Source organism: Sapajus apella, unplaced genomic scaffold (genome assembly GCF_009761245.1).
Source record: "Sapajus apella isolate SASKATOON/1434 unplaced genomic scaffold, GSC_monkey_1.0 scaffold39, whole genome shotgun sequence".
Lineage (NCBI taxonomy): Eukaryota > Metazoa > Chordata > Mammalia > Primates > Cebidae > Sapajus > Sapajus apella.
The window spans coordinates 15,766,314-15,792,210 of NW_022436979.1; the positions used below are offsets into that span (position 1 = coordinate 15,766,314).

Consider the following 25,897-nt stretch of genomic DNA (forward strand, 5'->3'; position numbering starts at 1 on the left):
ACCTTGGCTCCCACCATCATGCATCTAAGATGACAATGGAATGTCAGAGTCAATATCCAGTAGTACTTGAAGATTTGTGACAAGAGTTTGGGGAAAATACATCAGAATTTTTGGTGATGTGCATTTAGTAGGAAGTTGTGGTTAAAACTTGAGAATAAATGTGTCCCTGGAAAGAGATAAAAGAGCAAGGACTTAAGGACTAAAATTTGAGTAAAGCTTTCAATTAGGAAGCAATAAAAAGATGAGGAGCAGTAATGGGAGTGGAAGTCAAGGTTATGGAGCTGGGAAAAGCATCAAGGTCATGTGCACGGATATTGGCCTGCGTAGCCAGGAAGTTTCAGAATAGGAAGACGGATGTGTAATACTGAAAGGCTGTGGAGAGTGGAGGTTGGAGGAGAGCTGTTATACTTGATTAGGAGGAAGTGGATATCATCTGCCTGGGAACTTGAGGACACTGTGGGTGAAAATGAGACATGAGATAGGGGAAATAGAGAAAAATCACATACACAGCTTGTTACGTAAACCCAGCAGCGAAAGGAAGGTGACAGCTTCACAAGTGGAATATCTACAGGAGGTTTAAATGTAACGTGGATAAATGTTGAGACCAGTTCTTGTATGTAAGTTCTCAACAGCTATGTCTGGAGTATTGATGACTTTTATGCTGTATGTTATAAATGTTGATTTTTGGGTTGCATCTTTGGTGGTACAAAATAGGGAGAAAATGCCATTCTTTATTAATATGCTTTAGTCACTTTCTTGTAAATCATAAAGCGTTATTTAAAAAGCAGACTTCATGCAAATTGATAACTAAAAAAATATTTTACCCAGAAATTAAGATTAATTTACTCAAACATTGTGGTCTACATATCTAGTTTATCTTGATGACCAAATTATGTTGTCTCGGGAAATTCCTCTTCATTAATTAAATACATTTAGATATTAAGGGTAGTATTTCTAAGAGTAATAATTATTAAATTAATATATTCATGAAAATAAAAACAAACATAGATCATCTATTAGAAATTTAATTTATATACACAATTAACTCAGAACCGATTCTTTTTTTTTTTTTTTCTCATTCTTTTGGAATTCTTAAAACACAAATCTAAATGTATATGGCTGAAAAAAATAGCTCTGGATAGCTGCCTTCTTTTGTAGGCACTCATTTTGTGTTTTTTTCTCTTCTTCTGATTTCATCTAAAGAAAGCTTCCTTAGCTACTATCTCTCTCTCTCTCTCTCTGTGTCTCTCTCTCTCTCTCTGTCACAGGGAGGTTATGCCCCTATGCCCTTCAAGCTCACCTGAGTGACCCACAATATTGGAAACAGTTAGATACTTGGGGTCAGATAGAACCCCACCAGGGAGATGGAGGTAGTTGAACATGTATTAGAAAATCAAAAAAATAATTGAAACTGGAGAACACTAGTCCATTAATCTGGAGATTCCTTGTATAACCAATGAGCTTTAATATCCAATTTAATGAAAGATGCTTATTTCACTTTCCAGAGCAGAAAAATTAATTGGTAGCTATAATTTAAGTTTGGTCTCCCTTCTAATTGAAAGAATGTCTAAAGGGAGGAGAAAAACTTTTTTATTTCACTCATTTTCATTTTTTTAATTCCTTTTTTAAAGAAAAGTTTTATTACAAGTATTGACATTTTCATTATTTCAACTGGAATATTTAATTTGTTACACATAATCTCTAGGAAAAAAAAATCCTTTAAAGACTGCAAACAGCCGGGTGCGGTGGCTCAAGCCTGTAATCCCAGCACTTTGGGAGGCCGAGGCGGGTGGATCACGAGGTCAAGAGATCGAGACCATCCTGGTCAACATGGTGAAACCCCGTCTCTACTAAAAATACAAAAAATTAGCTGGGCATGGTGGTGCATGCCTGTAATCCCACCTACTCAGGAGGCTGAGGCAGGAGAATTGCCTGAACCCAGGAGGCGGAGGTTGCGGTGAGCCGAGATCGCGCCATTGCACTCCAGCCTGGGTAACATGAGTGAAACTCCGTATCAAAAAAAAAAAAAAAAAGACTGCAAACAGTTTAATGAACTTGCAGTCTGTTCTCTGGGTTTACAGGTGTGAGGATTAAATTCGTCCAGGCACAAAACATCGTTTCAGAAAATGCATTTTGAGGCAGATAACGTGATCATAATATATGTTATCTTTTCACTATGTTAGAAATTAATTTTCTTAGTGGCTTCCTGCAACCTACTATGATTTTTTTAAAGAGATTTTATTGGCAGCTGGCCAACCCTTGGTGTTCTATTGAATGAATGATAGTTAACACTTGAGGTGAGTCTTTTTTACCTTTGTTACCTCAGGCCTCTGCTCTGCTTCATTAAAAAATATGAAACACACACACACACACACACACACTTGCAACTCACAAAGTGTCTATGTGCTAGCGAATGCACAGAAATGTTTTGTAAGCTGTTTTTTCAATGCTATTCTTTTCATTAATCCACTGCATAATTGTAAAATCAAGGTAAGACTCCTCAGAGTGCTTGCCCAGAAGTGCTACCAGAATGAAGAGGCAGACCCATAGGAGTGTGGCCTACTTAAAACATCTGAAAATAACCAAGAGGAGACCCTCCTGCCTTTTCCTCTGTCAAGGAGATACCGACAGCACAGGACAGCGTTCAGCTTCCTTATTGTCAGGTTTTTCCCTGGTGTAAGGCCAGGTGATGCTGGAATGATGTGTGCCTATTGAAGTTGATTGCTTCTATAAGGCTTTGCCAAGTTTGTCTTCATGAGGGCAGTGTAGGAAGAACCAGTGTCATTGGTTTGCTGAACCCTTGCATTTGAAAAGTAGCTTGTTTAATCATCTTACATAGAAAGCCAACATGTTTTGCACATCTTGTGCACGTGGGTGCGTGTGGAACACTGGGATGATTGGGATGATGTCTCAGTGGCTCTGAGAGGAGAGTCTTTTTGACACAATTGGAATGACCGTCCCCCACCCCCTGCTGCACATTGCAATACGGTAGCTCTGGCCATTTAGTGCTGCAGGGCAGACGACTCACCTGATCAACATTATGCCTTGAACAATATTTTAGTAATGTTTTTAGTTATCATTTATAGTTTAGTTATAGTTAATAGTTTAGTGAGTTAGGTCTTACAGACAGGATAAATATCATTCTTTAAGGTCACATACTGTTAGACTTGTATCTTATAGAAAAAATATGTGTAGGGCCTCGTTTATAGAGGTATGTAATAAATGATGTTCAGAGAATGAATGAATATGTAAATGCACATTTGAGGAGCGGCGTAGCATACTGGTTAAAAGCGTGGGCTTTAAAACAAACTAGTGTTTGAATTGCAGCCCTACTACTGTGTGACTTTTGGCAAATCACCTTCTCTCTGTGATTCAGTGTCACTATCTACAAAAAGGAGGTGATAATAGGGCTTACTTCATAGATTTGTAATGAGACTTAGAGAGTTTCCATATGTAAACATGTTAGAATCATACCTGGTACATAATTAACACTCAAGATGTATTTATTATCACTGATATTATAGAAATTGAAACATAGAATATTCTTCAGTTTGAAAATGAACATTCTTTGATAATGACAAATTTTAAAATAAACTTGTAATTTTTGTTAAAATAAGCACTGATGTTTACATAATGTTTTGGTTGGAAGAACTCTTTATATATAAATTTTTATAATTTGGTATACAATTTTTTTTTTTTTTTTTTGAGATAGAGTCTTGCTCTGTCACCCAGGCTGGAGTTGGCTTATTGAAACCTCTGTCTCCCAGGTTCAAGTGATTCTCCAGCCTCAGCCTCTCGAATAACTAGGACTACAGGCATGGGCCACTGCGTCTGGCTAGGTTTTTTTTTTTTTTTTTTTTTGTATTTTTAGTAGAGACGGGGTTTCACCATGTTGGCCAGGCTGGTCTTGAACTCCTGACCTCAGGTCATCCGCCCGCCTCAGCCTGCCAAAGTGTTGGGATTATAGGCGTAAGCCACCACCCCGGACCAGTATACTGTTTTATTCATGACTTAGGAGATGGGCAGGAGATATATTCGAATTTTAGAGATGATTAGTGGAAGCTACTTTGAAGAAAAGGTGACCTATAGGAATCAATTATGAGTGAGATGAGCCCTCAAGCACCCAAATGAGGACCTGCAAGGAGCAGAGGCCTCTGTGCTGTGTTCTGCCTGGCCAGGCTGGTGCTGGTGGTCAGGTGGTGCTTCATAAAGGCTGCTTGTTCCCCTTTGCCTTGCACGAGGTGTTACCAGCCCCATTGCCAGATTCATACACGGAGACCCAGTGACACATTTCATTCTTTTTAATGTATGATCACCCCACAGTTGAGCCAGATGAAGTGGCCCAAAACGCTCTCACTTTCTCAATATAAAAAATATCTTACAAATTCTTCTGCCCAGCTGCATTGGCGTTCCTGCTTAATGTCAGTACACAGAGCCACTCAGAGAAGCATGTACCTGGGTCCTGCCTATACCTGCTGCCCTTGGTCTTTGGCCAGCCTGATGCTCCTGACTCACTGTTTTGAGGTATTTCTGCTATAGAACCACCCTGAAAATTCTCAAATTTGGCAATTACAAATGATCTCTGATTTATTATTGAAATGAAAAAGAAATTTTATTTAAAATTGGAACATATTTGGCATACATCTCTTCTTTTGCTCTACGCTCTACTCTCAAAACTACCTAAGTGATGTTGCTTGTTGTAAGTATTTTTTTTTCTTCTTACTTTTAAAAAAGTGTTTACTTTTAATAGAGATGGGGCTTCACAATGTTATCCAGGCTGGTCTTGAACTCCTGGGCTCAAGTGATCTGCCCACCTTAGCCTCCCAAAGTGCTGGGATTACAACCACGAGCCACGGTGCCCTGCCCTTGTTGAAAGTTTTGAAATTCAAATGAGACATTTAAATGATTCCTGAGAAGTCAAGGGATTTAGTCTGTGGGCAAAAGACATAAACTTTTGTCTAATATTTTACATGTTTTGGTGTGATATTTTTGCTCTAAGAGTTAGCTCCTGTTAAAGGCCTCTTCAAGTGTTTTATATATGCAGAATGTATGTATCTTCCTAATAGATTATCAGCACCCCCTAGCCCCTGCAGAATCCGTATTTTGTAATTATGTTTCATCCTACAAAACAGAAAACCGTGTTTAATACATATCGGCTATTAAATACATGATCGAATTTCCCATCCATAACTCAAACTTCTATGCCTTTAATAACTCCAAATGTCTTCAAGATTTGTGGTGGCTGAGAACATTCAGATAACTAAATTGCCCACTTTATTCTTTTAGATAGATGGCATCAATTTCTACTGCCTCACCAAAAAATTATGTAGGCCAGGGATAGAACTTTCCTAATAAATTTTACAACCAGTTCCTGAGAGGCCAGTGAAAGATCATTACCTTCACAACACTGTTGCTCTTCTCTGTGGCTTTTGTAGTGATTCAAACAACGTGACGGTCGCCAACCCCCATGGACAAGTTTAATGGAATTAAAGAAATATGAACCTACACACAAGCGTACTAACACTGCATAAAATCCATGCCTTGCATGTTCAGGGATTCTCTTGTTTTAGGTCTTACAATTTATTATATTTGTTGTTTCCCTTCTAAATTTAATAACAGTAATTTTGTTAGCTATGGAATATTTAAGTTCAATGGTTTGAAAAAATTAAGTCAAACTCATTACATAATTGCTTATTTAAAAAAAAAAACTTTATAATCATTTTCCTACAGTGTCTTTGAGGCTTCTAACTTTCTGCAAACATTTATGACTCTGTAGTTTGCCCTGGGACAATTTAAACATTCTAAATTGTTTTCTAGTTAATTTTTATATATCAGCCTCTTAAACAGGTGATGCAGTTATGAAACTTCACCTGTATACATCTGTAAATTTTTCGTTCCAAATATTTAAATGCAGAAGTCAATATTGGAATGAAGGAAATGTACCAAAGTATATACTTTGGAGTAAAAAGTGAAATCCGTTGTTTCCAAGTAAGTCCTTTCTTTTATTTTAATTCCTAAGTATTTGCCGACTGAAGAACAGGATATCTTTAAGGTGAGAATTATTGTATTAAACAACTAAAATAAACCATAAAAATTGCTGAGCAAAACATATCTAAATCTTGTATTTAAATTAGATTTCATTCCAAAATGCTTTTAAGGACCCCTTTTACTTATTCCCCTGGGGGTCTTTCAAAAGCCAGGTGTCTGGGATTGTCTCCAGCCTTCTCTGAAAGCACCCCAGGCTTTGGATTAATACAAGAGAGCTGCCTTTCATTCAGCAGTGCCCATTTACATAATGCCTGTTCATTTAAACCCACTTGGAACGTATGGCCAGGATGAACCCACACCGGAGTGAGTCAGCAGTGCATGGTCTTATTTTTTCATTGAAATAATTTTAAAACATCCCTCTCTTCTACGGCTGGAATGAAAAACAGTACTGTAGAGGCATTTCTTGATTCAACTGCTATATCCTTAAGAATCACTGTTGTATACTTTATCACAATATATAATAGAACTAAAATTTTTAAAAATCAGTATATCTATTATTAAACATTTCATTCTTACAAAATAGACTATGATAATTTATATAACAGAACAACAAAACATATTGAAAACCTCAAAGCAATCTCTGCCCTGAAACTTGTCATTTCCCTCTCGCAGAATGCATTTACTTAATCCTTTGATTCAACTTTCAAGTTCAAAAAGCGTTTTTGTGTATTTGTGAAATATGGCATTTTTCAGTGTTGTTTTTGTATTTTAAATATTGTTTGTGTTTGAAATATAAGTCAAATTTAATATTATGGTATAAAATGCTACTTTAATGTTAAACTTTTACCTTAGTTTAGAATATGTTTGTGGCTTAGTCAAAAAACCCTAACTTTTGTCATTTTTTAGACCTCATATTCAAATCCATTTTTGCATTCTTCTCCCAGAAGGTTAGATAGTATGTATGGGCTTTGTATTAAGAGCAGGAATCCACTTCCCTAAATTACAGCCTGCTTTATGTATTGACTTACTAATTTGTGGGGCGGAAGTCTTTAATAACTGCAATTGCACATGCACTAGAAATGTAAATAAAACCTACTTTCAGGGTTAAAAAAAATTGAAGTTTTTTTTTAATCTGAATTTTGAATTAGTTTTCTTAATGTGAACTTTCCAAAATGCTGCTTTAGAAAGTTTATTTTCATTCATAACATTTTAATGCTTGTTTTTCCTTGCTTTTTACCTAATGACTTGAACTGGAAAACGTTGATGTTTAGTAACATATTTATGGAGGACGATAATCTCACCCATGTGTCTGCATGACTTGCCTCTGTGTTTCTCCCTTGGTTAATGTGATGTTTATCTACTGTTACAATTCAGTTATCTTTTTGAAATCCTGCTTTGACATCTCTCTTTAGCATAAATTTATGCAGTGATTAAATCTTCCCGTCTACCTTCATAGCATCTGGTGATGTTATGTAGTAAAAAAAAGTATTTTTTAATACTTCTTTAATTTAGGTAAGTTTCATAAAATCATTCTATATGAATAAATGGCCAGGCCTTTTTAACTCCAATAGTATTCAGTTCACTATGCATATAGAAATATAAATTAATTTTATTGTTTTTGTTTTTGTTTTGTAGAGACAGGGTCTCACTACATTGCCCAGGCTGGTCTTGAACTCCTGGGCTCAAGTGATTTTGCCAGCTGGGCCTCCCAAAGTACAGGGATTACAGGCATAAGCCATCACTCCTGGCCTATTGTCCTTCTTGATAATAGTCAATTTTTTTTCAGAAGCACCTTTAGTAGAAACTACATTAACTTTAGTTTATTTCATTAAAACAATTTCATTGCTCTTCTTCTTCACAAATCACATCAATTTATTAATTTTTATTTTGTTTTATTATGTTTTTATTACACACACACACACACATACATATATATATATACATTTTTTTTTTTTTCTGGCTGTCACCTGATTTAAGAAGACTTCTTCACTTGATTACAGCCAAAAGGCTGAGAAATGATAAGAATTCTTGATGAATTTTTTTTTTTAATTTGCTAGAGATAACCTAGTTTTTTTGTTGTTGTTTGTTTGTTTTAATCTACATGGACATATGAGCCTGCCTTTTGGTGTTAAATCAAAACCCAGCAACAACTAATAAAACACTAAGAATGAAACAACTTTCTTAGGAATTGCCATCAGGCATTCCGTATACATCAACTAATCAGGACTGTTGCATTTCTCCCTTCCCTGTTCCCCTTGAACCTTGAACCTAACAATAAGAAACAATAGAAAACCAAAGCTCTGTTATGGCCCACTAAACTAACACCCTTAAAAGGCATTTGATTGTGACTGGGTATGAATGAGACCAGTCCCCAAATCTTCTGCTGAAAGATGGGGCCCTCCTGTGGGAGTCTTTAGCTGTTTCCTTCTTTTTTCTCTGCGGGAGCTCAGCTTCTTAACAAAACCGGTATTAGTGAGGAGATCAAAACCAAACTCCTAATATGCTCAGTATTTGACCACCTTTTTATAAAGTTAATCAAACCTGTTAAGAAAATTGTAAAGTAGCAGAATGTAATATTCTGGAAGGAAATTACATCATATAATATGAAATTCCAGCAGTTGACCCTGTGGTAGATGTTTACTTTAAAACAGATAATTGATTTTCAGCAGAGCCAAGTAGTCAGTCTGATTGACTTACCAATAATGTGTAGAACACCTTTGTAAATTGAAGATGACAGTTTACAATATAGATATTATATTTTGTTAGATTATTTATCTCCAGCATTGCTTTACTTTCATATTGCATTTGGTAAGTGTCAAATTGTAGTATATTGCATAATCAGTCACTGATATTTCATTAAAATTAAATCTGTTGTAAATGTTCCACTGTGTTTCTGGCTAATGTTCTGGTTTGGTTTTTTTTTTTAATTTTGTTTTTGAAAAAAATTGATAGGTAGTATGTCCTTTGGCTTTAAAACAGGAATTAGTGAGCTCATGCCCATATGCCCGTATGCTCAGGATATGAACAGATTTCTGACTGATGTAAGGAAATTCTCACATGCATTTTTAAAATTCTCTTTCTTCTATGGAGAAATTGTTGCTGATGGAAAACAATGCCCTTTCCAACTGGATGGTTGTATCCTCTTAGATCAGCAATGAGAAAGGATAAGAAAATTTCAGACTTGATTTTAACAAAGGGCAGCGTGTTTTCTTGGATATATCATTTGAAGGGCAGCCCCTTTTTTCAAGAATCTCTTCTATTGTGGTATGTTGCCAATAGATTTCATTCCTATTTTGGGTAAGTTAACTACCTCCTATTAAAATGTTAGTATCTACTGGTCAATTATTTCTAGGCTTGGACTTACATTAAACACAAATTTTGTCGTGTATAAAGGGAAGAATGGGTTCAGGGTGATGAGGTACAGAAAAAATGAAGGCAAAGATTTCTTGGTGTCAGCAGAGGGTCCAGGAGGTAAGATAAGAGCACTGAATGGAAAAATGAAGGGTCACCTTGGCATGGTTCAGATACAGGTATAGTGTATTTCTATACCCAGAAAATGATTTAACAGATTATATGTATCTCTTGATGATCTAATTATTCCAGATGAGAAAAATATGAGCCTGCCTGGTAAGGCAGTGATGTCTGAGGCCATGACTTTGAATCTAGATTCCCTGAATTACCAGTTTAGATCCACTGCTTAACTGTTGTGTGTTCTTAAGCAGATAACTTCTGTGAACCTCTGTCTCCACCCCTCTAAAATGCCTGCCTCATCAGGTTGTTGGAACGATAAAGTTAGAGTACATTTGTAACAAGAACCTACAGGGCACATTGTTAGTTATTTTAAATACCACTGATTTTTATAATTATCCAAATGTTGCAAACAAACATGTAATACAATTTAAACTCACTTTACCAACAGTTCATTATGATTAGCTAAGGAAAACCCTGGACAAACCTTTTTTTGGAACATAGAATTTGAATTAAATACTTGGTTAACTTTTATGGTAGATGAAACATAAGACAACATGGGTAAGAAGCATATGTTTACAGGACAAAGTCTTTGTTCTGGTTAGGAGAAATATACATCAATTTGATGAGACTATTAGATGAAATTGGAGGAACAGTTAATTTTTATTGGCAACTGAAAAAATATGGAGGTGTAGAAAATTAAGGGTGAAATTAGGTTTTCAAAGATTAGAGCAGCATTTTATTTTATTTATTTCTTCTTATTATTTTTTATACTCTTTTCATAGCTCAGGGAAAGCAACCGAACTACACTTTAGAAGAAACCAAAATTTTTTGAGAAATACTGAAGGCTACTTTAATCAGCCCAACACCCACCTAGAAGATGTACAACTGATTTTAACTAGTTATTTAAAGAAATGCTTGCTTTCATGCTCAAAGGAGCTGGAGCTGAGGGCCTTGTCCATTTTTCTTGCTTGAGGAAGGGACCTTGATTATGATTCATTCATATGCAGTTGTGGAACCAAGGACTATTTTGGGAGAAATAATTTCTACTCCCATGAACTCAAGGGAAGTCTCCAGGAATGATAAGGAATGAATTGTGGAAGGATAATTCCCTTTCCTTCTTTTCTAGTTATTCCAGCTGAAGTTTAACATACTGAGAGACCAGATAACATATGTCCATTTTTTATCAGCATTTTCATTTTTACTATGTCCTCAACCATGTGCACATTTACGGAACTGTCCCAAGTAGAAGCATGCTAAGATTGTAGAAGTTATTTCTGAAAAAGCAGCTAACCTTATCTAGATTGTATTATATTAATACTACGCATTAATTTTGCATATTTGCTTTTTATTCAAGTGTTCTAGTTTACTTAGTCTTTTACATTCTAGTCTTCAGTGAGGAATAAATAGCAAACATGAGTATTCTCAAATGTGTGAGTTTAGTAAAGTTAAAAATATATTCTATATTAAACCTACAAATGGCCTTTTCTACATTTATATAAAAATATTTATATGTTTCATTTTGATATAGAAAGTATTTGGTCTGTTCTATTATTCCAAAAGAAGTGTTTGATAAGTTTTGTAAAATGCTGATCAGCAGTTTGAGTCCTCAACTTCAAAAAGTTTAAAATTATAGCAGCTGCTTAGAAATTACAGCAAGAGTACTTTAGGTTAGACAAGCAGAATATTTTTGTGCAACAAAGAGTTTTAAGCAGGCTGTACTAGAAGGTTATTACAAGTTCATTCCCAGTAGATCTCTAGGTTTTTAAGACTGTAATTTCTGGAATCGAAGTTAATCAAATCCTTTTATTGAGTATGCAAATCATTCCACTGGGCCTCTTGGGAGTTATATAGGATGTTTCTTTCTTTAAGGAGTTTACAATTTGATGTAGAAGCAAGATAAAATCATATGAAAGCACCAAAAATTTCTAAAACTTGCCATTGCATCACAATGTAAGCACTTAATAAAATACATTTGATGATGCCGAAAATAAGTTATAACTATGAAGAGATGTATGGTTAGGTTTTTTTAAGAAAAGGAGTAGATTTCTTATCGCTTTAATGTGAATTTTTAGTGTCTGAAAAAATTTAAATATGTTTTAAAGTTTAGCCAAACCTTTTGAAGATAAACATAACCAGCCTATTTCTATTATTTGTCATATAGAACCCAGTATTTTTTGTCTTATTGTGAAGGAGGTATAGATAGAACTACCTAGCTAATCTGCACAGAGTAGAAATGAGATCGTCTTGATGAGCCGAAAGATTAGTCTTTTTTCTTTCTTGAGCTAAAATTATTTTGTTATAATCATGTGAAAAACATCCATTTTGGCCAGACAGTGGATCATGCCTGTAATCCCTGTACTTTGGGAGGTTGATGTGGGTGGATCACCTGGGGTCAGGAGTTCAGGACCAGCCTGGCCAACATGATGAAATTCCATTTCTACTGAAAATACAAAAAATTAGCCATGCATGGTGGTGAGCCCGTAATCCCAGCTACTCAGGAGGCCGAGGCAGGAGAATCACTTGAATCCGGGAGGTGGAGGTTGCAGTGAGCCAAGATTGCACCACTGCACTCCAGCCTGGGCGACATGAACAAACTCCCTCTCAAAAAAAAAAAGAAAAAAGAAAAAAATCTATTTTATTCAGATTTTTGGAAGGAGGACAGAAGCTGTTAAGAAACAGATTGCAAATGTGGCTTGAGGTATCTTCCATCAGTCTTAAAATCATCTCATTTACTTTCTTTTATCTACATAGTCATCCAAGCAATATAACCTATTTTCTCAGTTCCATTAACTTGAGTGCCATCTTCAGCTTCTGATCAGCAACTGAACAAAGTTTTAAGTTGATGGCACCATAGCATAAACAGAGCGTTCTTTTCAAGCACTTATCACAGTCTGAATAGAAACTGTTTTACATATTCTTTACAATGATCTGTTATTTAGACTATATCGGGAATCTGATCAAAGGCAGTGTGAGTCACTCTGAATCTTTGGCTTTTATGAATTTAAGGTCAGCATTGGAGTGAAGAACTCAAAAAGAAAAAAAAAAATGTTCATTCTTACCTAGACAACAAAGGCCTTTTAGTCATTGCTATCTTGTTAGTCTTTTCTGAGTAGTCTTGCCAGACAGAGAGCTCGTCAGTTATAATTCCATCATTACTCTTTCTAACAGCTCTTCAAGCCTCGTGCTCTTCAAAGTAGCACAGAGCACTGTATGCTTGGTCCCACCATTCAGAGCCAGAAGCTGAAACAAAACGATGCCAGCTGACTTTAAGGCAATTTCCTTCCCTCTGTGGAAATGTCTGCTTCTTCTATTGAATCGATTCACTGAGTAAAACTTGACCTCTTGTAAGAGTGCATACACTTCGCAATGTGCTGAAGTGATTCAAAATGAAATACCGTTTGTACATAGAAAACACGGAAACGTGACTATCGTATGTCCAGCTTAGTTTCAAAATGAAAATGCCTTTAAAATCTGCTTTTCTATTAAGAGGACTACATTTACCAATACATTAGATTTTTCTGCTCATTCTAAGATAATTAAAGTAATGGATTCTAGCCTGAACGATAATTATAAGCACATCGTTAGGCTTCCTTTATATATATGGAAACTGAAATGGGAAAATTACACAATTAATTAAAAGAAAAGAAAAACTCTCCTTGTTAAATGGTGTTTTTGACCTCAAGTATTCCAATGATTGTTTCCTGTCTTCAGTTTCCTATGTGTGTGCACACACGTGTGTGTGGGTGTGCATGTGTGTGTGTGTGTGTACAAGTCCACAGGAGATGAAACATTCTGATATTAACCTTTTGTCAATAATTGTTAAAACATAGAGAAAGTAGGTTAGTAGGTTGAAGGGTCCAAGAGATAAAAATGCTTGAATGAAACTGATTCATATTCATGTTTAAAATATATACGTTGTTTTAATTATTCCTTTTACAAAATTCATATGTTTAAACAGTAACTTTTTTGTTTGTTTTTTGAGGCAGAGTCTCACACAGCCGCCTGGGCTGGAGTGCAATGGTGCCGTCTCGGCTCACTGCAACCTCCACCTCCCAGGTTCCCATGATTCTCCTGCCTCAGCTTCCTGAGTAGCTGGGATTACAGGTGCATAGTACCACACCCAGCTAATTTTTTCTAGTTTTAGTAGACACAGGATTTCACTGTGTTGGCCAGACTGGTCTCGAACTCCTGACCTCGTGATCCGCCCACCTCAGCCTCCCAGAGTACTGGGATTACAGGCGTGAGCCACTGCACCTGGCCTAAACAATAATTTCAAATATGTGTGTATCAATGCCTTTCAATTCAGACTGAAGGAAAATGGGTTTATGTTTTTAATAATAGAAGATTACTTGCTTGTTTTTAGTAAGAGAAGATCACTTATTTCCCTGGCACTTCTAAACATTTATTACATGTTATTTACCAGGAAGTAATGTTAGACCATATCTATATGCACAGAATGAATAGATTTCAGCACAGCCAGTGTATTGACTTCTAGATCAATGCTGATCACTATATTTTCCTTAATCAAGTGCTAATTCATGTCAGTGAGATAGATGGATTTTTAAAAACTTCTGTTTATCTGAGCTCAGATACTTTGGGTAAGAAATATACTAATGTGTCTCATAAATATATATATATATATATATGTATATATGTTTTTATATAGAATCCTATCCTATTGAATAATTTGTGTTAGACATCTCATTTCTCCAGATTTTCTAAAATTCAGGCAGTTGGTGTGAGGGTGGAGGTAGGAGGTATTGGCAGAGATAGCACTGCTTTAGATCTTTAATAAATGTAATTAGTTCAGTTTTATGCTTTGCCTTTTTTTTTTAATACGAAGTGATTGTAGTATAAAAAGAGCAGTTGTTTGACTATATTATTTAATTAAACAGAGTTTTCTTCCCTATTCTTTAAAAAGAAAAGCAGTTATTCAAAGCATAAAAAGAAAAAAGAGATTAAAAATAATAGTCTGTAAACTTTGCAAAGTACATAAGAAAACCTCATTAATTCTGGATATTTAAAGTATAAACAAAATCTAAAATAAATATGAGAAAATACAAGAACAGAAATCTTTTGAAGAAACAGCATTCTAAATTGATTCTAGTTCTTTTCTTAAATGTATTTGGCAAATAATTATAAACAAAAGCAAGACTATTATCAAAATCCAATAGTAAATTTATTAATACCAGATGCTTTCCTATATGACCATGTTTGTGAAGCTGTTAATAGCTTTAAAAGATTATATTCCACTGGATGCCAGCATGTCCTTCTTTGAGTCAAAGGAGATTTAAACTTTTGTAGGGGATAGTAAATTTGCCAACTCTTCCCAAATGAGGACAAACATACAATTGAGAAAGCCTCCTTCTTAGAAACCTTTGTGCCCACCTCACAACCCCCTTTTTTTAAAGGGAAGAGCTCAGAAATGGGCATGCTCATTTGATGGAGGCAGTACCATGATAGCAGAAACCATAAAAGGAAAGAATTTCTTTGGTTGAACAGAAATTAATTAGGAAAAAATGAGGAAGAAAAGAAAAGCTCTTAAGTCAGTGGCTTAAAAAAACGTTCTAACAGCTGTAATATGAGAGAGCAGACTAACACATTTTTTAATATAATTATATGAAAAAGACATTTTTATATTTCCCTCTTCTAGCATAAAAAGAGTTTTTTGTCAAGCAGTAACAATTTATTCCTTATGGAAACTGCTGTATTATTGTCTGATGGCCACTTTAGATCCATAAAACGAAATGGATTAAAGAAAATTAAACAGTATTTTTAAGTGTCTACAGCTTGTGGCATGTTAACAACAATGTATGTGAAACAGTACCAAAAATTAAGCTTAGGTTTCCAAGACTTTTTTGTGCTGTGATACAGTATTTAAATGTTAAACTGGAAGTTTGTTTTGAAAGACAATTTTGAAGGTCTCAATAATTTGGAGGAGGTAAGATGAGATACAACCAAATGCAAACATATATATGTTGTATATTATGCATTGTATATATTTCATTCTGCCTCTCTTTATTATAAGTATGTTAAAACTTTGGTAAATAAAATGAGTGCTTCTGACAATCAGAAAAATTACATTCTAACCCAAAATTTATCACTAATTGACTTTAGTAAGTCACTTAAACTCAATGGACCTCAGTTTCCATATCTGTAGATGAGAAGATTTGGATGCCTTGAGACCTGAAGTCTCAAGGTTTCTCAAGAATTTTATTAGTATCCAAGTCATCTTCTGACATTAAATTAAGCCCCTAGAAATGGCTCCATATCTCTCAGGACAGTTAATCCCCTAATCTTGTCCATGTCCGTCACAGGTGTCTAACCTACCTACCATACATAGGTGAATGTCACAGATTGCAAGACTAGGTCACAGTTGATATACTTTTGTTTTGTTTTCATTTTAAAAATCCAGTTCCTTCGGGATTGAACTCAGTATTTTGAATGGGGTCCAGGATGACTTTGTGAACTATTCCTTATTAAATGAGTAAATAAAAGTGGCAAGAAATGAAGGATCATGATTTGACAGTATCAAATGATCTGTGTATCAAAATGCTTATTGCAAAAAAGAAGCATGATATGGCACAATCTGAGTCCTCTACTAATTAGAGCTCCTTGGGGCAACGCCAGTGTCTTCTCCAAAGCATCTGGTCCTAGAGATGTGTAATGAACATGTACTGATTAACTCATGTGCACTTTGCTTGTCATGTGTCTCTCTGTACCATGTTAATTTTAACCTAATTGCTTATAATTCAGTAATTTTTAAAAAGCAGTATACTATAATTGAGAGGGCTATGTTAAATATTTTAATATTTTGATTTTTAATCCAAATATGGCAGCCTTTAAAAGCTGTAAGACTTTAGGCAAATGAAAGTAAATGGAAACTTCTGCAATACTAAGTCATCAAAATTTTAAATTAATACAATTTTATTATGTATTTTTTGTATTCACTAAAATTTATTGGGAGGTATCTGCGCTGTTCATCTCATTTTTCACTTGATAAAGCGTAACAGGTGACTTTGATGTGTGATTCTTGGTGGCCTTTCTTCTCTCGGTGCTGGAGGACTATGTAACTTTAGCTCGGTGAGATTTTTCTGGATTAAGTGGGTATGATTGCTCAAATGTCACCAGTACATCAATCCTTTACACTTCTGTCTCATACAAAAAACACTCTATGAAGCACAGACTCCATAATGAGTGGAAGATTTTCACTTTACGTACTACATCCATAACAGTGCAGCAAACCAGAAACACCAAAGCTTGTACTTATTTAGATGTGTGCATGTAAAGAAGTCAAAAGTTAAGGGGAAAGACCCATTGGGAAACCAGATATGGAGACTGTGCAGCCTGTGACCTTGATGAGAAGACTGATGTGGTGTGCGGCACAAACTCCTGGGCTTGTTTCTGAGGCTTTTCCAGGCATGGGTCTGGGTGAGCATGGTTTCAGTTCGCCCCCACACATCTCAGAAGCTGGTGGTCTGGAAAACTTCCAAAAGGGTGTGGACTGCAGTTTTTGAAGAAGCATAATTAGTCATGCCCATAAATTAATAGGCTTGTGTGTATGTGTGTGTGTGTACAGGCTGCAGTGAGTGTGCTCATTATAGCCATGACTAGCTCACAATGGTAGCCTTCCTGAGGATTGAGTGGTGCCAAAGTCCTCTCTTATTCAGAATTATCTCACCTGTTTAGAGCCAAGTTTATGTGTGAGTAAGGCAGACATCTGCATCTTTGAAAATACAGTTTTGTGGATGTTGCCTTTAGGGTGGTTTTTATTTGCTTGTTTTGTTTTGGGAATTTTTTCTTAGAAACTGTTTTCTTGTTTCCTTTAGAAAATCACTAAAATTACTAATGAGATGGGAAGATTAACAAGTATTAAATTTTGAGTTCTTTGTTACATTGTCTCATTTTCTATAAATATACTAATGTGTGCTTTCAAATTGTTAATAAATTGGAGTTTTGTTGCAATGTTAAAGAAAAAGAAACATGATTTCCTCATTTTGGTCTTTAATTTTTTTGCCCCTACACATGAAATTCTAGATCTCTGGAAAGGACTCAACAAAGCCTTCCTAAATAAATTAGCTCTGACAGTACCTTAAGGATTTCTGTTGTGGCTCTGACATATAAGTAACTCAGATAACTACAGAAAACTGTGTTTAAAAATCAGCCCACAAGTATTTGAAACAAGTAGGCACTGTTCTTTCTGTGTACCTCACCTCTGAAAGCTTGCTCTGATACCCAGATACAAGTAAAATTTCTGCCTCCTTATTCAGTGAGGTTATAATTGGACATCCTCTAAGTGCCTCATTTCATGTGGTTCATAATAGCAGAGTGCTGCAACAACGTTTACAGGCTGACGGAAGCCAGTAATCCGTTTATAACTGTACTCCGATGACAATTAACAGACCCGTGGAAATTTGAGAACCAAATTTACCTGGAGGGGTCAAATTTAAATGTCCAGATTGTTTCCAAGCCCTGGCTTTTGTACTATGTCATACTAAATAATCTTTTTTATTGAAAAAAATCAAGGGTGATTTATGATCAATGAAATAACCCTGGTATAATTCACATTTTGCCCTCACAAAGAAACACATTGAAAATGGGGACAAGGGATATTTGAGGATCCTAAATGTCCATGTGACATTGAAGAAAAAAATTATTTTCATGTCTCTTACACTTTAAAATTTTACTTTGCTTCATATCCCTGACATTGATATAGGTCCAAAGGGAAACATAAAATTACTTGCCTATTTATTGAGTACCTCCTGTGTCCTAGGCCCTATCCTAAAATCCACAGATATCCTACTTAACCATTTTAGCCGTGTGTCACCAAAGTCCTGTTGATTTTTATTCAGGGCAGTGACAGGATTTTAAAAATGTATGCTTTGAAATTATTTTATAAAAATTTTCATTTTGTGATTAGAGTATTATTAAACTTGGATGATAAAGACTTCAGCTTTACCGACATTTCATTTCTATAAGAAGAGCTTGCATTTTGGGGCTTTCATTTGCATAAAGATTGAGTCCAGATTTTTCAGGGTAGCATTCAAAGTTCTCTTTAATGTGAATTCATCTTTATTTCTTGTCTACTTCCAAGTCATCCTTTGAGTTACTCAGAGGTTCTTCATGACCCCTGGAATCTGTGTGCCTCCCACTCTTAGCCTGGTCTCAGGCTCTGTCCACTGCTTAGAATGTCCCTTTTTGCCATTTCCAATCAGTCGCACACCTGTGATTACCAGACAGTCTCAGATGCTGCCTCCCTTAGAGTGTCATGCAGACCACCATTGCTAATCCTTCGCCCTCCTCCTTACAAAGTACGTGTTACATCTTCCTTGCTAAGCTTAGTGCAGTTAGTTTTATCTACAATTATTTTTTATCCTTTTAGGATGGTTAGAAGCTAGGTATTAGGAGCACTGCCTACTGGTTTACCGTTACATCATATGTACTAATAAACTCTTAACAATTTTTATTGAAATCACTATGAACTCCCAGCCTTCCATGCTCAGTTTCACCCTGAATACTCATAGCATGTACCAGGGATCTGCTATCAGCCAAAGATCCAAACCCCTTTTGTATTGGGATTTCATTTGAATGTTGTACCTGAAATACCTGTGTTGTCTTCAACTAAATTGTAACTGCGTTTTAGATCAGAGACTACAGCCAATCTACATTTGCATCCCCAGTTGGTTACTGTTTTAATTTTATAATTGTATGAGCCAGTACATCATTCTGTGATTTATTACATAATTATCGTTTTAGAGCAAGACTCAGCAAAGTGTCATCCACAGCTCAAATCAGCCCTACCACCTGATTTTTGTATGGCCTGCATGCTAAGAAAGATTTTTACACTTTTAAATAGAGGGGAAGAAATTCCCAGAATAATACTTCATGTTATAGGAAAATTAAATGAAATTCAAATTGGTTTCCACAAATAGTTTGATTGTAACACAGTTGCACCCATTTTTTTTTTTTTTTAACCTCTTGTCTGTGTCTGCTTTCATGCCAGACACGAAAATGTACATGGCAGGGTTTAATAGTTTCTGCTGAGGGTCCACAAAGCGTAACTACTATCTGGCTCTTTCCGTAAACAGTCTTTCAAGCCTGTTTTAGAGTACTTGGAAAACTTATTATCTTAGATTGTAAACTTTTTGAAGACAAGGAAGGCCCATCTTTGTATCTCCCACCGCCCTTTCAAATTTATGGCTCTCTGGCACTTGTTTCAGTATTTGTGTATTAGCTGGATTTTGATGTATTTGCTGGAAGTCAGGTGTGAGCACTGTGGAAGATCAGACAGGGCTACTGAAATTTGTGCCTTTTGTAAACTGGCATACAGTGAATGTCAGAGAATCAAACACTTTTTGACTTACAACATATTGATTATTCTTGGGATACTTGGGCTAGCTTTCTGATATGTCATTCTTCCATGTTTTACAGAAAACACTAATTCTCACTTTGCAGTGTGGTTTCCATTTATTCCCTAGGGTGTTTATGCATGAGTTTTTGATTAATGGAATGTTTTTCCCTTTCCCAAGATAAGTGTGGGGGATGCAACCTATCTAAATTGCATCTGGTGTGCATATAGAGGCTGAACAACTGCTTTGTGAGTTAAGCGCAGTTAAGTCCACGGATTTGGTGAAAAATAAGTAAATAAATAAAAAGGCACTGGATCTTTCTTCTGCATGCCAGCCACCAAGCTTTCCTAAACTTCTGTCTTTGGCTAGAAAAATAAAGACTGGATGAGAATTCCTGTGAAATCTCGTTCTATGCACGCCTATGTGCTGAACCAGCAATTACTCACCTAACCTTCCTATCATGATGGTGTTTTGTGTGGTTGCTGAACTTAGCAGTAACATGTCCAGTGTTTCTTTCATCATGAAGTTAAGGTAAGCATTGTATATTCCCATAAGTGTATTATTTGGCATTAAGTATACACCATCACAAGTTTGGAATTTCAGGAACCTAGGAGGATGCTATTGTAGAAAAGTGTTTCATTGATAAACAAGGTTCTGAAAAATGAATGGGGAGACTATGTCAGGAGTATAAAAATGTCTGTAACATTCATTAAAGTGTTTGTTAAATAACGTGTTCAGACTGACTGTGTTTCCCAGCTTCTCCTTTGCCCATTATATGTTCTAGTAAATTAAAGCTTGGAAACCTTTGTCAGAGTTATAATACTCAAACTGACATCTAATTCCCCCAGACAATAGGTACAAGTCTGCGAGCCTCTCTAATTCTTTCCAGCCTTTACATGTATTGGTTCTTTTGTAGACCTGTTTCATTCAATCTATTACAAACAGCACTGGTTAAAAGTGTGAAGTTTACCACATTTGACCGGAGGCACATTAAGAAACAATAGCGTCCTGGTGTACATTCTGTGCGTCCCAGGGGTGTAGCTCTTAATCTGAGCAGTATTTTCATCTATAATTACTACATTAGATTTGAAGTGCGGGCTTGATTAAAAAGATTGACGTGTTTATTTTTTGGCTGACCTATTTGGGTAGATGTGAATTTGAGTCATCTATTTTGTGTGACCCTGTGTTACAAAGATGTTATTAGTTGAGCAAGAATCATGTTTTATTTTGGAGTCTCCATTTTAGCATAGATTTGAAGTGCTTTTGTTAGTTATATAAGAAATGGTAAAAGTTGAACATTTTGAAAAAAGAAAATTGCTTGTGCCCTCACCCAGGTATCGTAAATAGAAATGTGTTTCAGAATGGTTTTTAAAGCTCAGTATTATTGAGATTGTTATTGAAACATTTATAAATACTGCATCAAATGGCCTCCACAACTTGATGGTCTATGTTAAAAAGCTTTCACCAGAATTAACATAATCTATTTTTCATTGTATACCATTCCTCAGGATTATGCCTTTTCTACACATCTGATGTTGTAAAACATACTGTATAAATAATTGATAATAAACAAATTCTACTTTTGCCCTGGTGTACTTCACCAGTTTCAAGACTTTGAAGTTCCTTAAATAATTGATGGCACTTATTAGTGCAGGCAAATCAGATGGTATCCTTTATCCGAGCTGCTTTTCGTCCTCCTTGTTTCTGAGCAGAATTGTTAAGCGATCCTTCCGATTGGGAACTAAACTGAGTGCTGCTGAAAATCACTGTGGCATTCATGCTCACGTGCACTGATACATGCATGTTGCCAAACGTCGGCGTTTACACTAATAGAATTTGTAGAGTTACGGGAATATATTCTGAAACTAGGAATTGGTATATCTTTTGAGAAAGAGAAAAACGTCTTTTTACCAGCACACTTTTAGTTTACCTATAGCTTCTTCCACGACGCTTCTTAAGATGAGGATTTCGATTCAATATGCACTCCTTGGCCAAGGTACAAGCATGCTGAAAAACATGAACCAAAATATCAAAAGACAGATTATATGATCTTTTTTTAACTCATAAAAGCTTTGGCAGCATGCCAGCCAGCCAGACTAAATACTCTGCAATGGTACAATAATCTTTCTTGGGTGTGGAAAATGTAACCATGTGATGGTGACAAGTGAAGTTTCAGAAGTTATGAAAGATTTATGACAAACATTTTTTTCTCCTCATGGTCTTCTGTGTTATTTATAATTACATGAATCTTAACCAAGGGTTTTATTGATTTCATAATGAATTCAAATAAAGATTTCAGTTCCTGAATGACCTTTAAAGGTTAGACTGGTTATGCATTCTTTTTTCTAAAAGTTTTTGTCATGATAGAATTTACTTTTTACCATGGAAATATTCAGACATAATGGTTAGGGTCACTTTAGACTGTAATTTTCACTACAAAGCTTATGAAATAAGTGACCAACACAGTCTCTAACACACACACACACACACACACACACACACGCACACACACACACACATTTATATATTCAGAGGACTTCTTTATAATAGTTTTATTCACACAAGCCATGGAGAAGAAATTTTGTCCCTATTGCGGGGGCAGTATAAGATGAACAATCTATAATGGACCCTTTTTCTGGTGTTTGCCATCTCTTAGAGAGATTTGATTTGCAAAGGAAGCCCTCATAAAAGTGCCTGTTGTCCACACCACCCTGTATGTCTAGGGCAGGCCTCGATTGCTGATCAACCTGTCCCTTTGAAGTGAAGGAGGGAGAATATTTTAAACTACCACCCTAAAGCATGACTTTAAAACATACCTTGAGGCTGGGCGTGGTGGCTTACGCCTGTAACCCCAGCACTTTGGAAGGCCAAAGTGGGAGGATCTTTTGAGCTCAGGAGTTCAAGCCCAGCCCAGGCAACATAGCAAGACTTCGCCTCTACAAAAAATAGAAACAGTTAGCTGGGCATGGTGGTGCACGCCTGTGGTTCCAGCTACTCTGGAGGCTGAGGTGGGAGGATCCTTTGATCTGGGGAGATCAAGGCTGCAGTAGACTGTGGTCACACCACAGCACCCCAGCATGGGTGACAGAGCAAGACCCTGTCTCTTAAAAAATCTTGAAATAACAGCATAAATACAGCTTCACTATACTCTCAGTACTAATTACTCGCCATAACCTTAAATCTGTTTGTCAATATGCCATGTAAAGACATTTGAAAAGAAATTCAATTCCAAAAATAAAAGATTTGCACTCATTATAAACATTAACTCACTTAACTTCAAACACTAATTATTACTGTTTATGAAGGAAATCATGGCCCTCCATTATATTCTCAGAAAAAAAATCTCTAACCTTGAAAATCTACCCGAGGTTCTGACTAGACCTCAACTCCTACAAGCAGCTTGTAGGTTTTGAAATCAGTAACTCTTCTGGCAACTTCTTTTGAGGGCCTAGATTAGAAAGGAGCTAAAAGGCCTCTCTGAGCAATTTTCCCCTACTGCCTCACTGCTTGGAGTCTCCTAAGAATTCTCCCTGCAAGACACCACGAGAAAAGAGTGTTTTCACTCCCACGCCATCCCCTATGTGGAGTGAAGGTGCTTGGGCTGTGGTAGACAGCACACCCACCTACCATTTCCCCAGGGCCTCTTCCCCTTTAAGATCCGAGCCAGTGGAGATGCTTTTCGGACAGAGTTGCTAAAGATCATCTGTTTCCTAGATTTAACATTCAGATGGTTCAGGAAGATCTGTAGCAGGTCAGGGTTCTGGAGAAATTGGACGTGTAGCATCCAGAAAGTCAGTGTGGGATTACCGATTCAGTTGGTAGTTCACCATCACCAGGCCTCATCTGAGAGGCAGACAGTGAGCCAGGTAGGAAGGGTAAGCCTCTTCTCAGGTGTCAAAGCGAGCAAGTTCTGGGCAGCAGGGGGGAAGCCTGGTCCTGGACACCAGGTGCCTCATCTTTCCCATCTCCACTTTCACCGTCATTGTCCGCTCTGGCTGAAAAGCCTCATTTGGACTTGAGCCTTCAGGTGTAGAAATATGACTTGGTTCTGCTGAAGATTCTAGAAGCAGAAAAGTTGCGATCATTAAAGTTTTTCTTCTTTGTAATGTTTTCTACACATTTGAAAAGAACACGATCGTTCTTTTTAAGACAGTCATATCTTGTCAGTTTCACATCTCTGTACCAAAACCTAAAGCCTAGAGAGCATGGCTGCCTTCTCACTAGAATACCTGTAATGGCCCCTCTCGTTTCCTTTCTCTCCTCCTCAAACGCGATGCATCATTTCCGATCATCTTCGCAGCTGCCAAGGAACTCAGGACCTGACTCCTCAAAGTTGTCTTTCTCCTTTGCTACTGTTGTTCACTTTTCCCATCCTTGGAGCTGCTATTGCGTTTCGTGTGGGCATGTTACGGTTTCACAATTTAAACTCCTTCTAAAAGTTCTCTGGTTCTACTGATGTTATTTGTGAATCTATTTCGTATACAAATAATAAGCTCTGTTTCTATTATTTTTTTTATCTACAAGATTTTTGCCAGTCACACAGCAGTGAGTGTTCAGTGTATAGCATTGGTTAGCCTGATTTTCCCAAGTGAATTGTTTGCATCTACACTCAAAGCTTGGGGTTAACACCCTTATTATTTAGTATCTTCTATAGCAGTAGGTTGAAAACTATGCCACAGTGACCCTCCCGAGCCATGGAGGGATGTGGGATAGGGAACAACCAGTTGTATTTCAGGGCTGCACTCTCAATTTAACAGAAGAAGTCTGGGGTTTTTTTTCCCCCTAAGAGTTCATTTTACCATCAGAGGATATTATTCAGAGGATAAAAAAAGTTTCCGAACCACTGCTTTAATTACTTAATAAATGCTCAATAAATAATTATCCCACCATGGTATTGCATAGGGAAATAATGAGTTTCAGCTCAATAATACAAAAAGAAAAAAAATGTGTAAAGGGCCCTAAATGAGTACTGTGGTAAGAGCAAAGAGTCTTTTGCATAAAACTGGTTTACTTAGTGACAATAACTTGAGTTTAATTATTTAATAGAGCTGCTACCTAGTTGTATATAATCTGGAGTGCCCTTTCAGTAGGGGTTCACAGACGTGGTGCTGGTTTGTCAACCCTGTTCTCCCACTCAGCAAGGAGGTAAAGAATTGGTGGGAAGCCTAGAACAGGCTCCTGACCCCAGGCCCCTTGCTCTGGGCAACAGTACCTTCCCTACACATTCTTCAGATTAGCGGTTCATTTGCACTAATAAACTTTCTTCCAAAAGGAATTCCTGTAGAGATCCCTTAGTTTATCAGCCATTTACACCTTAGGTTGTATTACTTTAATCAAGTAATCAGATTACTTTTACTGAGGACAGAGGCCTTTTGATTGGGAATAAGGCACGGCAGCGCTTTGTGAACTCAAGGCGGTGAGGAAGAGGCATGCCTCCGTAGGTTTTCAGAGCGACACTCACAGCTGGATTGACTGGGATCCAGCCAACCCGTCCAGGTATTGGGGTGAACTGTGCAGATTGCTGTAGATAGCCCACCACTGTGGTGAGAAGAGCAAGGACAAATATCACAACGCCCAAATGACAAATGGCCTGGGATATGGAGCGGTTGGAATGAAGCTGACAGGCAAAGTCGGTGGCATTGGAAATAGGTGCGAAGGACAAAGACAAGCAGGTGTCAGGTGGTGTGGAGTGGATGTGGGCTGTCTTCAGCCGCTGGCTCAGGCCTGGGCTGCAGAGACAGTGAAGACGCAGTGACGAAGGATAGATCAGAGGGAAGGGAAGCAAAGGGTGACAGGAATACCATTTCACAGGTGTGAAACCATGGTCTGAGATATTTTATAAAGACACAAATAGAAATGAAGAAGGAGCTGATGGAAAGGAAGATTGGGATGTCTTCCCATAGACGAGGCCAAAGTCAGATTATAACTGTGAAAAGTTCTTGGCCTGGTACGGTGGCTCATGCCTGTTATCACAGAACTTTGGGAGGCTGAGGTGGGTAGATCACAAGGTCGAGAGATCAATACGATTCTGACCAGCATGGTGAAACCCCGTCTCTGCTGAAAATACAAAAATTGGCTGGGAGTGGTGG

General features: G+C 36.8%; 1 protein-coding gene across 1 annotated transcript in view; it reads right to left on the reverse strand.

The window, feature by feature from the left end:
* The window catches only part of LOC116565136 (translation initiation factor IF-2-like), a 118,654-nt gene extending 94,554 nt beyond the window's left edge, over positions 1 to 24,100 (reverse strand). Inside the window, exons 1-2 of the mRNA XM_032298599.1 lie at positions 24,038 to 24,100; positions 21,739 to 21,815 (exon numbers count right to left, since the gene is read on the reverse strand). Coding sequence (XP_032154490.1) covers positions 21,739 to 21,815; positions 24,038 to 24,100 — 140 coding nt within the window. The remainder of the gene's footprint in view (positions 1 to 21,738; positions 21,816 to 24,037) is intronic.
* Between the last annotated feature and the right edge of the window lie 1,797 nt (positions 24,101 to 25,897).